This window comes from Momordica charantia, assembly GCF_013281855.1.
Source record: "Momordica charantia cultivar OHB3-1 chromosome 6 unlocalized genomic scaffold, Mcharantia_2.0 BLBB01000006.1, whole genome shotgun sequence".
In the NCBI taxonomy this organism is placed as follows: Eukaryota; Viridiplantae; Streptophyta; class Magnoliopsida; order Cucurbitales; family Cucurbitaceae; genus Momordica; species Momordica charantia.
Genome location: NW_028275164.1, coordinates 22,063,611 through 22,077,012, shown reverse-complemented (window position 1 = coordinate 22,077,012; position 13,402 = coordinate 22,063,611). Strand labels below are relative to the sequence as shown.

General features: G+C 33.2%; 1 protein-coding gene across 1 annotated transcript; it reads right to left on the bottom strand.

Annotated features, from left to right (window-relative positions):
- Positions 1-261: 261 nt before the first annotated feature.
- On the bottom strand, positions 262-6,779 carry CAND2 (Protein of unknown function, transmembrane-40). The gene is made up of 6 exons (XM_022303196.2): positions 6,303-6,779; positions 3,990-4,181; positions 2,026-2,188; positions 1,477-1,579; positions 741-822; positions 262-627 (listed from the first exon to the last, which is right to left on the bottom strand). Exons 1-6 carry the CDS (start codon positions 6,603-6,605, stop codon positions 550-552), a joined length of 921 nt encoding a protein of 306 aa, XP_022158888.1. The 5' UTR covers positions 6,606-6,779; the 3' UTR covers positions 262-549.
- Between the last annotated feature and the right edge of the window lie 6,623 nt (positions 6,780-13,402).

Sequence of the window (13,402 nt, the reverse complement as noted above, 5' to 3'; positions counted from 1 at the left end):
ATCAAGAACGTCATCAAACAAACCCTCATTTTCCTTCATATTCCTTACCATCCTAAATATACTAAAGTCAGCTGACGTAGTAAGGAAAAGTAAATAAAAATCGTGTAAAATATTAAAAAAAAAAACTACGTGTAACTATCATGTTTGACCGTCCATGAACATAAAAATCAAATTGATATCAAATGGGCAAAATTGAACTAAGCCCTAAACGAAGCCAATTTTAAACTTTTAAAACCATAGGACCAACTTTGAGCACAGAGCTCATAGGAACCAAATTGGTAATTTAACCTAACTTCAAATTCCAATTCAATTTGTTTGATCTTCCTACCAACATGAATTTATTTACAAATTTACCACATAAGACTCCTCAGGTAAACACATAAAAACCCCTTTTGAAAGATGCAAGCTTTAATAGAACATTGAAGGTTAGACTGACTACACATGATCTAACTCCAAATTTTTACCTGCATCTTGCGGTATGTTAATATATATTTTATCAAATTTACACGAGCAACAAACATCTCGTCTTGTCGTTTGGAATCTCCATCCTCATTCCCAGTCACTGTCAAAGAAACCAGCATCCTTCATCTCCGAATAGTATACATTCTCTAAATGCAAATCGTCCTCCTGAAAAAATGATAAAATTCCCGAGATTACAAACTTTATTTTAGTAAAAAAAAAAATAGATGAACCTTTGGAACCGAAATGACTGCGAAGGTAGAATGAGATGATGAGACAACCTGGAAGAAGTCGGCAAGGAAATTTTCATATAGAAGAGGAAGATAGAAGGCATGATAACAGACGATAGTGGCACCGTAAAGCCTGAGACAGTAAACAAAACATGAAACAAAATCTGAGAAAGAAGAATCAAAATGACCAGCTTCTAATGTAGTAGATATTGAAAAGTGGCTAATTACCATTCAAGTCCTCATCATTTTGCGCTTATTCAATTTGGTCGCTTTGAAAAATTAAACTTAGTCCCAATAATCTAGTTAAATCTAACAAACACTTCTGCCATTACTAAATATTTAGTAGTTTTTTTCCCATAGCATGTTTTCTTAAGATGGCAGAAAGAGACAGTAAGCTGATGTTCACGTAATGTATGGGTACTGTGCAGAATGTACTCGAATTTGAATCGAGTAAAAAATAGAAAGATGAATAGGTATTAAGTCAAAAGGGATACATGTTGCGGCCAAAGAGGCAAGTTTCGAAAAGTAGGGGTTTCCAAATGAGAAAAATTGGGAGGTAGTTTACTATGAGTAAGCTTAGATTTACTTTCCCATCCGATCGATTTGGGAGGTTTTCGTTGAGAAGACTTATTTCTACACAAACCCTAGCTTTATTGTGAGAAAGGGAAAATTGGACACATTTGGGAGATTTGACCAAATTGAAAATTTTAAAATCCCAAAGAACAAGCTAAAATCAAATAAACCAGAGAGACTACAATGGTAATTTAAATTTGGTGTCCAGGATTACCAATAACCAAAGCCAGCTCCACTTCCAGCGAGCCCACAAGCGAACAGTGCTAATACGTTCAGAGAGGACATGATAACTACGTATCTGTAGAAAGCAGGTCTTGCTGCAGAAGAATTGGTAAAACATCAGGGTTAAGTTGTGACATAACAAGCACTTTTTCTTAAAATATTTTTCAATAGAAATGCTTTTAGTTACGAGTTTAATTACATTTTCTTAAAAGTACTTTAATAACAGATATTTTTGGTTATGGTGATTCTATTAATCACAAAATACAAATATGTTCTTTTTCTTTGAAGTGATTCTGGGTCGATCACTATAAAGTCAATTTTTTGATGATCACCTTCCAGAGTATTTCTTCAAAAAGAGTTTTTAAATCATTCTGATTTATTTAAAATATTTTTTGTCATACGAAACATAGGTAAACTGTTTTAAAAAGCTGTTTTAGTAAGTAATCTAAAATCACCTCAGAAGCTATACTACCAAACACAATCTAAATTAGTAATACTCCCAAACGTGCTCCTAGAATCATAAAAATAACAGATAACACACCTGGTAATTTCTCTCTATGGCTTGAATGGTACATGAACAATATAAAGCCATAAGCTGCAGTAATCAACAGACGGTGGATCACCCACAAGTTCCACTTCGTTCGATGTGTACTGTTGTCGCTTAAAATGAATAATGGAACTCCAAACCCAAACAAATAAATTCCCTAAAAGAGGAATGAACAAAAGAAAGCAAGAATGGATCAATAACATATGAAGAATTTTAAACACATTATACAAGCCACCAAACATTAAGGGTGAGTTTGAAATGACTTGAAATGGTTAAAATTGTGTTTAGCCAATTCAAAATGTGATTTTGACAAATTGTACTGCTGTGAAAATCCTACACTTGCCCAGCCCGTCTCAATGGGTCCCTTTTTTATTTCTCCCTTCTCAAAGGGCCTATCAGTGTCAAAAAGAAGATGGATCGTCCGGTTAGAAACTATTTCTGGGATGGTGCTCTCTGTCACCCAGGCAGCCATTTGGTAAATTGGGGTAAGACCTCTCCCCGCTTCAGTATGGGCTTTGGGGCTTTCCACCCAAGAAATGACTTCTTCCTCCTTAAATGAATTTGGAGTTAAACACGTGAGGATTTAGCACTTTGGAGAAAGGTTATCAATAGCATTTATGGGATCGGCTCTTCGGGGTGGTTAACGTTGCAACTGAAAGGGTGGGCTCAAGGCACACCATGGTTTGTTATCGCAAAGTATTTTTCGCTCTTCCTCAATTTCCTTGTCTTTAAAGTTAAATAAGGGTAGATAATAAGTTTTTGGAAGGATAAATGAGTTGGAAACTACCCCTTGGCTCAATCCTTTCCGGACTTGTTAAGCATCTCCACAAAGAAAGATGCGACGATGGCAGATTGCTGGAATGAATATCAAAAGACCAGGATTTAGGCTATAGAAAAGTCCTTTTTGACAGAGAGCTAGACAGTTGGCTGGGTTTATTTAATGCTATTGACTCTTTGAAGCTGGACTGTCTTAATGCTATTGACTCTTTGAAGCTGGACTGTCTTTAGACGCCTCGGGAGATCTTTCTTCAAAGGCAACCTTTCTAAAGCTCATGGAAAATCCCAAAGAAAGACTTTTTGGTCGTTGGCACGTGGAGGTCTCAACACCCAAGACAGTTTTAAGAAAAAATGTAGGCAGTGCACCCTCTCTCTCTCACCCTGCTGCTTGTGCATCAATAGCAGTGAATCCATTGATCATTTACTCCTTCATTGCCCTTTTGCTACGAAGGGGTGATCTTTTCTTCTTAAGGAGTTTGGCCTGCCCTAGCTCCTAAGGTATTTGAATCTTTTACTATGAAGAAGTGGTCTTCTCTTTATAACGCACGGATGATTGGCCTTCTGAAGCTCTTAAGGGTTGGCATTTCAAAGGTAAAGCATGTTTTGTGGAACTGCTAGGGCCCTTTTGTGGAAAGTGGAACTTATGGTCGGAGAGAAACAAGAGGATATTTGAAGATAGGTCTACTTCATTTATGATTTTTGTACATTTTTTTGTGACAATATACCGCTCACCTCTTCTTGGTGGAGTTACTATCCTAAAAAATTATTTGTTTATAGAAGAAGTGTTTCACTTAAAAAAAGTGCTCTCAAAAGTCTTCCAAAACTCAAAAAAGGAAAAAGAAAGAAGAAAGAAGAGATTGAGCTACACATTAAAGTTTAGCATGTTTTTTACAAGGAAAAAGAAAGAAGAACAGGGCTCAAAAGTCCTCCAAAATTAAAAAGAGGATAAAGAAAGAAGAAAGAAGAGATTCAGCTATTCATTAAAGTTCAGCATCTTTGACAATGAGATATCTATTACTACTATTTCTACCATTCATCAAACTAGGAGTCAATAGTTGCAGATCACATTGCAGTCAATTTTGTTTCTTTAGTATCACCATCAAATCAAATGATATCGATGGAAATTATCAAACTTTTTCTTTACATCACAATATTCTCCAGAGAGATTTTAAAAGATGTACCTTCAGAGTCAAGTCCAGGCCAACAAAAAGTCCTGAAACGATGAAAGTTCGTGCCAGTGCTTCAACACTGCCCACATGATTTCCTTGAAATAAAAAGGCCAACAAACTGACTTCCAAGAAAAGCATTCCAGATGTAGTGGACAAGGACAAGATATTCCATGCTAATTCTTTCCCAGAAGTACACTCCCATGCCTGTTATAATCATATTGTTTATTAAACGAATCAAAGCACGTTACTGAATTAATTTGTAAAAAAAAAATATTTGATCGAATGGTGATCTTGAAACTTAGCTACCAAGTATCTAGAGACAGGAATAACAAATGCTATGCTCTTATATGGTTGTGCATACGTCATAGCCAGATTTGGAATCAATAAAGTAAGTAATAACATCATAAAGAGCAATAACACAGGAATCAAGCAACCAGCAATCAGCATTTAAGGAAAAAAAATATAGAGAAGGTTGGGGATTGCATATTTTCAAACTCAACACTAAAATATAGACAATGGCTCCCCTCATTTCTGCGATTTGGAAGTTCAAAGCTCCAAAGAAGATTAAAACCTTCCTTTGGTCTTTAGCACACAGAAGCCTCAACACCCAAGATCTGCTTCAGAAAAAGTGTAGGAATGGGCTGATTTCCCCCTCTGTGTGCAGTCTGTGCAATGGGAGCAGTGAGAACATTGACCACATTTTTGTTCACTGTAAGTTTGCAACTAGAGCATGGTCTTTTCTTTTTGACTTTTGTGGGGTGGCATTTTGTTTCCCAAAAAGAATTGATGATTGGCTTGTGGAGGTTCTTCATGGGTGGACGCTTCCTAAGAAGGTGAGATTCATTTGGAATTGTGCTTCAAGAGCGCTTTTGTGGCACCTATGTCTTGAATGGAACTCTAGGGTCTTTGAAGATAGTTCTACTCCTTTTGACATTTTTTGTAGGAATGTACAACATACCGCATCATGGTGGTGTATCAATTATAGAAAATTCTTTTGTAATCACAACCTTTCCTTGTTAATGAACAATTGGAAAGAGTTGGTTTAGCTTCTTTGGGTGGGGTTGACTCTACCCCAGCCCTTAGTTTTGTATCTTCTGTTTCTTTTTGGTTCTTAATGAAAGGTTCTGAAGTTTCTTATCAAAAAAAAAAAAAAAGACGCAGTGGTCAATAACAGAGGAATCAAGCAACCAGCATTTAAGGACAAAAATGAGAGAAAAAATATAGAAAAGATCGTGGGATTGGTTGAGGGTTGCTAGGTATCCTCCATCCTAAAATACATATAGATAATCTGATCATGGTATCCTCCGTCCTATAATACATAGATAACCTGATAATAAAATCACCATGCGCTAGATAACATCACAATTAGGAATCATGCAGCCAGCAGTGAAGGAATATTGAAAAGGTTGGGAATCTCTATGTATCCTTAGATACTCAAGGTTGGAGACAGAGATTTGTACATGAGTACCTAGATATCGACAGAAATGCAGTCTCTATACCTTCCAGGATATGCCTACATACATATATATATGATATTCTCAAGATGCATTTGAAACCCATTTCTGTAAAATTCTAAATTCAGACAATAAAGGTCATGCAAACCCAGACATGTATGAGGGAATAATAAAAAAATCTGCTGAGTGACCAAGTATGGAAAAATAAAATAAAATTCAGCTTCAGTTGGAAAATTATAGAAACACGATAACCTTTACTAAATTAAAAGTGGGAAGAAATGTTTGAAACAAAGACTGAACATTTCGTAAAGAAATTGAAAGTTTACAATAAGATACAAAAAGTTTCAAATGATATTCCCAATCCTTGCAAGAACCTCACAAAATCCTGAAATATAATTCACTAACCCAACCTAGAATTTGAAGCAATTACCGAAAAGGAGTAAAATTAAAACTCATTTCTAAAGATGCCCAACGAAATCTATTATACATTGTAAGATCATAAACCTCCCTCCAGTCCCTAGAAATATCCCCAAAAATCCTATTGTTTCTTTCAAACCATATGTTACATAACATTGCCCTTACCACATAATTCCATAAAACCTTAACTTTTTCTTTGCAGAAATCATCACACAAAAAGATATTCTCCTTCAGCCAATAACGGAGCACCCAATTTAATCCAAACAATGTAGAACCGAATTCCAAATTTTATACATCAAATGAAGTACAGACGAAACCAAGATTGCTACAAAGGTAACAACAAAAAAGAATAGAAAAAAGAAAGACAAGAACAACAAGAACAACGCTTCTAAGGCTATATACCACTGATAAGGAACAAAATTCTTAAAACAGAATTAGAAAGTTAAGAACGAACCTGAAAAAAGCACCAAGAAAAGTTGAGCAACGTGACGATCCAAAGAGTCCCGTAATAAGCAACTATAATATAAGAGCGACCATTGGAGAGCTTGGACAAACTCTTTCTTGCCCGAAATGCCAAGTATAGAACGAAAAGCAGACTCGGCACAATCAGGAACACTTTGTACCAAAATCCATGGCACTCAAATAGCCAACTGTAGAAACTCGGTGTAGAATTCCCATGGTCTAGGGTTGAGTTAGAACTCGTCAAAACCGGGATCGGGAGCAGAGGTTCTGAACGTTGATCTCTTGGAATTTCCATAATTTTTCGGTTCAAGTCGAAAAACAATTACAAGAACAGCGAGAGAGTAACACGATATATGATCGTGGACTCCGGAATTGAAAATAAGAGATGAACTGGAAATCTTCCGCGAGAAAAATCGATGTTAAGAGCAGCGGGCATTCGGGCAATTGCCTCGCCCAAGGAAAAAAGATCCATTTTTACTCCAAAGTTTTCGACATATCAACTTTCACCCTAAAACTTTTTTTTTTCCATTTTTTTTTTGTAAAATTCAAAGTATTGCAACTTTTAAGGGTGAAAACAAAAAACTTAATGAAAACTATTGTTATTTATTTTTACTGTGTTTTAAATACGTGTTTGACAGCAGATTTGATAATTAAATTTCAATGCTGATTTGGTAATTAAATTTCAATCTAAAAAATTGTTCAACGTGTGTTTAATAATATAGCTGTGAATGTGTGTTTAATAATATACTTGTGAGTTAAAAGTAGTTACAAATTAAATATTTAATTTAATAAAGTTATATTAACTAATTTATTAACATTTTTTATGAATTTTGTGTAATTGTTATTTTACAACGTTATATAATTTAGAATACATTATATTTTATATATTTTAATTTTAGCAAACATAAAATGAGTTATAATATGAAATATTATATTTATCAAAGTTTTTATCCATTTTAATGTAATTCTAAATATTAAATTTTTCAAATTCTGAATCTAAAAACATTAAAAAGGATAAAAACTTTGATAAATATAATACTTCATATTATAACTCATTTTATGTTTGCTAAAATTAAAATATATAAAATATAATGTATTCTAAATTATATAACGTTGTAAAATAACAATTACACAAAATTCATAAAAAATGTTAATAAATTAGTTAATATAACTTTAGAATACATTATATTTTATATATTTTAATTTTAGCAAACATAAAATGAATTATAATATGAAGTATTATATTTATCAAAGTTTTTATCCATTTTAATGTTTTTAGATTCAGAATTTGTAATGTTTGGATCATAGAATCTGAAAACAATTTTCGAAATGAATCTCTCAAATCCTATCAAACGCATATTCACTAAATCCATTTGATTTAGTGAATCTAAAAAAAATAGAATTCGAGTTTCCAACCAAACAGGTCATTTATTTCTTTTTAAATTTCGCTACATTCGTTGAGTACTTTTAACAAAAGAAAAGTGTTATAGTGCTAGTTTGTATTATTGTAATCTATTAAGATATTTATTCTTCCATTTTTTTTTGAAAGAAGATATTTGTTAGTTTGTCCTCCATTTACATCTTTTATATTAGGTCAACTTTATAGATTTATTTATATAGACAGTAGAATATGAATAATTGATTCTCTCTATCATTTATACTACCTTTGGTATCTGTAATTAATAGAAAACGATTCTAAATTCTAAGATTTTAAATAACGGAAATGATTTTAAATTTCTGATTCCCTTTAGAACCATATTGATTCTAAATTTGAAATTAAAATTTCTTTTTGGATGTCCACGAGAAATGAAACTAATGTATAGTATTTTTACTATTACGCCCTTAATATTTTACAATATATTATATTATTAATATAATATTTTAATATCAGCTACTAATTTCAGTAATCAACTAACTTAACTAAATTAAAACTTGCAATCTCATCTTAGTTTTTCAAAAATAAACTAAAAACATTTCAAATGTCTTAATCGAAATATTAAAAAAACTTAAACCAAATAAATCAAATTATTGTCGGCCATTTTTCAATATAACCATTATTTGCGCATGATTTCCAAACATCCAAAAAAGTGTCTCGGTTATTATCGGATTAGATAAAATGAAATTATAACGCGTGAGTTTAAGAAATTTAAACTGATGATCTATTTGTGTCTAGCTTGAGTCCCCTGGGAAGGGAGAGCCAAAAAAAATGTACATTACTTCAACTACAAATCAAAGAAAATTAAATTGGGGACCACCTTATTTCTCACCTTACAAAAAAAAATGAATGAAACAATCAAACTAAAGGAAAAAAAACATAAAGATCACTTTTTACCTCAATTTATTCACATTGTAGTAAGATGTTTTTTTTATAATCATAGTTATTTTATGATATGCACTACTGAAAAAACGACGAAAGCAAAAGGATAAAAGAATAGAAAAATGACAAAACTAACAAAAAAAAAACATAAACAAGTTCTAAACAATATTGAAATAGAAGTAGAGTTAAATACACCGAAAACAAAATAGAAAATCAATCTGGAGTTTGTTTGAGTGCTGATGAAAAAATATCTGATAGCACACTTTGTGAGCTACATTTCATGAGATTTATATTGAAATTATTTGTTAGTTTTCATTTCTTCATGACAAATTTAAGCACATAATATATATTTTGCAGGAATAAAGCATCGGGAGGAAACAAGACATATTTGGATCAAAATGAGAGAAAAATCGGAATCAAAGTGACCAAGATGGAATAACAACAAGATTTGGAGCTAAAAACCCGAGGAGATAGCGTCACGGTGCTAGCCTAGAGCGTCGCGGCGCTCCGAAGTTTAAATTTCGCGTTTGCGAATAATGTAGCGCCATGATCCTATATATAGCGCCACGGCGCTGCCGCGACAACTTTTTAAAAAAATAGGGTTGTGCAGCCGCCGAAATAGGGGGAGTTTGGAAGAGGTTTTATGACAGTTTGCCTTTTTGGCCAAATTAGAGGGCAAGGAGACCATTTGAGAGTTTAGAAAAGTGATTTTCAAGGCTCGGGATCGTGGAGGTCGCTTCGGGGACCGACGATTGACACGCCGAACATAGTTTCTTCTCCTTTCTCTTGATTTTTCTAGATTTGTTATGGACTTCTCATTGTGATTTTATTGTTTTCCATTGAATATCAGAAGCTAAACCTCTCATCTTAGGGATTGATGTAGCCATTGAACTTTATGCATTGATTGTTTAGTTTTCTTGGTTGAATGTTTATGAATGTTCTATTTATGCTTCTATATGCTTAATGCCTTGAATCTACAGGCCATAGATTGATTGATTTTAGACTTGAAATCTTACGCTCGGGAGAGGTGGTTTAGAGTTAAAACTGGGATGCATAACTAAAGGGGTTTTAAGATCAGGAGATTTAGAAGTCCTTTAGAGGTCGTTAAAAGACTTGTCAATAAAGCCTTTACTTGTTATAGAAACTATTCTTAATTCGTAAGGAGAATTAGCTTGCGCTCGGGAGAGGAAGTTGAGATTTGAGAGTTCTTAGCCTATATAATTAATAATTCGTCCAATCTTGAGTAATTAAGTAGTTGATTCATAGATTCAATAGGTGAAATCAATTTCCTAGGACCTTTCCCCCATTGTTTTTATGTTTATTATTGCATTTTTATTTTCTTTGATTATATTCTCCCATTTGATTTTGATTCTCTAAATAAAATAGAGCAATTTTATCTCTGGTACTTGAGTGATCTAGAAACCCAATCTAGAGGACGATATCGGTATTGACTTACCACTTTATTAAAGCTTGACCCGTACACTTACGGTAAGCAATTTCTGCTACAAGTTTTTGGCGTCGTTGCCGGGGACTAACAATTATTTAGTTTCACTTGATATCGTGGAGAACTTGCTTGGTCTTAATTTAGAGTTTTTTTTTCTTCTATTTTGTATATATTTTTTGTATCTTGATTTTTTTCCCTTTATCTTGATTTTTTTTAATTTTTATTTTTGTGTATTATTTTCTTGGTATGCCTTTATGTGAATCATGTTTTTTTATAATTACGAGTGGCCTTATGAGGAGTCTTCGACCACCCAAGGGCCACCATCATCATTTAATTCTTATTCTTTAATTTACCCCTCTTATGACTATGAGAATTCTTATGTTAATTATGAGTGTTTTCAGGAAAGTCAAGTGCCTAATTATTATCATTCTAATTATATGAGATATGGAAATTCTTTGTGTGGTGACAATGAAGGTACTTGGAGCCAAAATTATCCCAACCAGAGTGAGGAAAATTCGTCCCTTGAAGATTTATTGCGACAATATACTTTGTAATGTAGAATTAAAAATCTTTGTACAGAAGAATCAGAAAGGATGAATAGGATAGAGGTCAAAGTTGATAGGATGGAGGCCACAATTGAAGAAAACGAAGCTGTTATAGAGCGTTTGGAAATACAACTTAGCCAGATAGTTGATTCAATTAAAGCCTTTCATGAGCAAAATTTTTTCCATACCACTAAGGCAGAAACTTGTAAAGTTGTATGCGTTGATAGTGGGGATGAGTTGGAGAACTTTGAGCAGGCAGAAACCAGTGAAGCTATTTGCATTGACAGTGAGATTGAGTTGGAAAAATTTTAGCAACACCAGGGAGTACAGTTTTGTGAGATAAAGAAAGAACACGAGCCTAATTTGGAAGAAGAATTTCAAGTGATAAAGGAAGAGGCTGAAAAGCCTACACCTATTTTATCTTTTGAAAATTCTCTTAAGTCACATCTTTTCTTTCTTTATCCTGAAGAGTCTTGTAAATATTATGTTGATTTATTTTTCTTTAACCTTCTTAATTTATATTATAAAATTTTCTCTCTTTGAGGTGCCCATGAAAAAAAATGAGCCTACTAGAGCTAGTAGGATACATCGATTCAAGGAAGAAGGGACCGAAGAAAATTGAGGAGTTTTATACACCTTAAGAAAAATAAAATAAAAGAGAGCCACGTCTAGCTACAGACATTAAATAAAGCGTTTTTTGGGAGGCAACCCAAAGTATTTTTTTAGTTTGTTTTTGTTTATGTTATCTTAGTTTCTTTAGATTTATTTTTTCTCATTACTTTTTGTGTTTCATATAGGCTTAATGTAGATTTTGGCGGATTGTCTAGAGGTCTTTGAGCTATGCAATATTGATATTAAATTCAGGGCAGTATTGTTCTTTCCCCTTTTCATTTTCTTTTTCCTCGTTGTCTACTCCATTCGTATATTTTTGTTACAGACAATGTAATTTTTAAGTTTGGGGGATTGGCTGTATTTTGGATTGATTAAGGACAGCTTATTATCTTGATGGATGTTATGTTGCATGTTTGTTGTGCTATTTCTACCTTTAAATGTAATCGTTAAGTTTGGGGGTGAAGATTTTTATCATCTTTTTCATGCTTTTGACTCAGTATGTATCGTGATTCATATGTGCTGATTTCTCCTTTCGAAACTTTGAATATTGATTGATACCCTTGAATACTTTGTAAGTTATGAACGCATCTTGGGTTTGATTTTTTATGCATGAAGAAGATAAGCATGATTGATTTTGTTTTATAAATTACATGATGGTATCTCATTATTTCTTGGTTGAAAAATACATTTGACTTGATAGTACAGTTTATACATACCCAGTGAGCTTTTGAGCCTTAGAGCAATCCATTACATCTTGCTCATTTTTATTCTTGTGTGTGATCAAACTTGGCATATTTATTCTAGAACTTGCTGTTGAACGCATTTTGTGACCACTTGTTTGAATTGGTGTCTTAATATGATAAGGGAAATTTAGGCTTACCCACAATTTGAGACTTCTAAAGAGCCTACCTTGTTATATTTTCCTTTAGAGAGCCATATTTGAGCCTAATTTCTCGTTCTTTTTCTTGGATTGAACACATTTATTAACCCTGAGGCCTCTTTCAAATATTATCCTCCATATATTTTTTTTACCAGTGTCAAGATAAGGAGCAAAAGTTGCATGATCTAACTTGTTTCGGTTCAAGCCAAATTTGTAAGCTAAAAAAGAAAAAAAAGAAGAAGAAGAAAGAAAAAAAAAAGAGAAAAGAAGTACGGTTGAAAAGAAAATGTGAAAAAAAAAAGTGTATATAAGGGTATATTCTTCTTTGTTGAGTGGTGTCTGGAGAAATATCTTTCAAGCAGCAATAAATTCTTGTATTTCTCAAGGAGTATTAGTGTTTGATAATGCATTGTATTCATTGTTCATTGGCTTCAGTACGTTATGTAGTTAGCATGCAACCTAATATCTCATTTGTCTTGATTTTGAGCCTCTTAAATTCCTTTTATCTCACCCTTGCCTAAGCCCCGGTACAACCATTATTAAAGTCCCTTTGGTTTTTACATTCAATTCATGTTTAAGTGGAGAGATTTGATTCATTTGCACGTCTATGGTAATAACATGCTTTGTTTTGATTTTGAGAGTAAAAACACCCTAAAAACACTTTGAGAGAGTTGAGTGAAAGTCCGTGAGGGTGTTAAGTCTTTTGCATTTGATTTCAATGAATTAATGAGATGCTTGAGTTTTAAAAAAAAATTATATCCTACCATTGCTTATTCTCTTGATTGTCATTTTTATTCATCTCATAGATGTGTGATTGACTTTACTTGTATTTTTGGTTTTTGAGAAAGAGGAAAGGGGATTAGAAATGAGATTTCAGTATGTTGAGTTAAGATATAATTGAGGATAAGCATGATTTAGGTGGGGGAGAATTTGATAAGATGATATTTACACCCTTTAACTTTTCTGTATTATTCATGAGATCATTGGATATAAAGTAGTTATGTTTGCTTGAGGACAAGCAAAAAGCTAAGTTTGGGGGTATTTGATAGCACACTTTGTGGCTACATTTCATGAGATTTATATTGAAATTATTTGTTAGTTTTCGTTTCTTCATGACAAATTTAAGCACATAAGATATATTTTGCAGGAGTAAAGCATCGGGAGGAAACAAGACATATTTGGATCAAAATGAGAGAAAAATCGGAATCAAAGTGACCAAGATGGAATAACAACAAGATTTGGAGCTAAAAACCCGAGGAGAGAGCGCCGCGGCGCTCCGAAGTTTAAATTTCGC

Coding starts and splice junctions, on each gene's coding strand:
- CAND2 (XM_022303196.2), bottom strand. CDS start 6,605: ATGGAAATTCCAAGAGATCAACGTTCAGAACCTCTGCTCCCGATCCCG. Junction 2,189..3,989: donor GCCTGGACTTGACTCTGAAG/GTACATCTTTTA, acceptor TTCCTCTTTTAG/GGAATTTATTTGTTTGGGTT. Junction 823..1,476: donor GGAGCTGGCTTTGGTTATTG/GTAATCCTGGAC, acceptor TTACTGTCTCAG/GCTTTACGGTGCCACTATCG.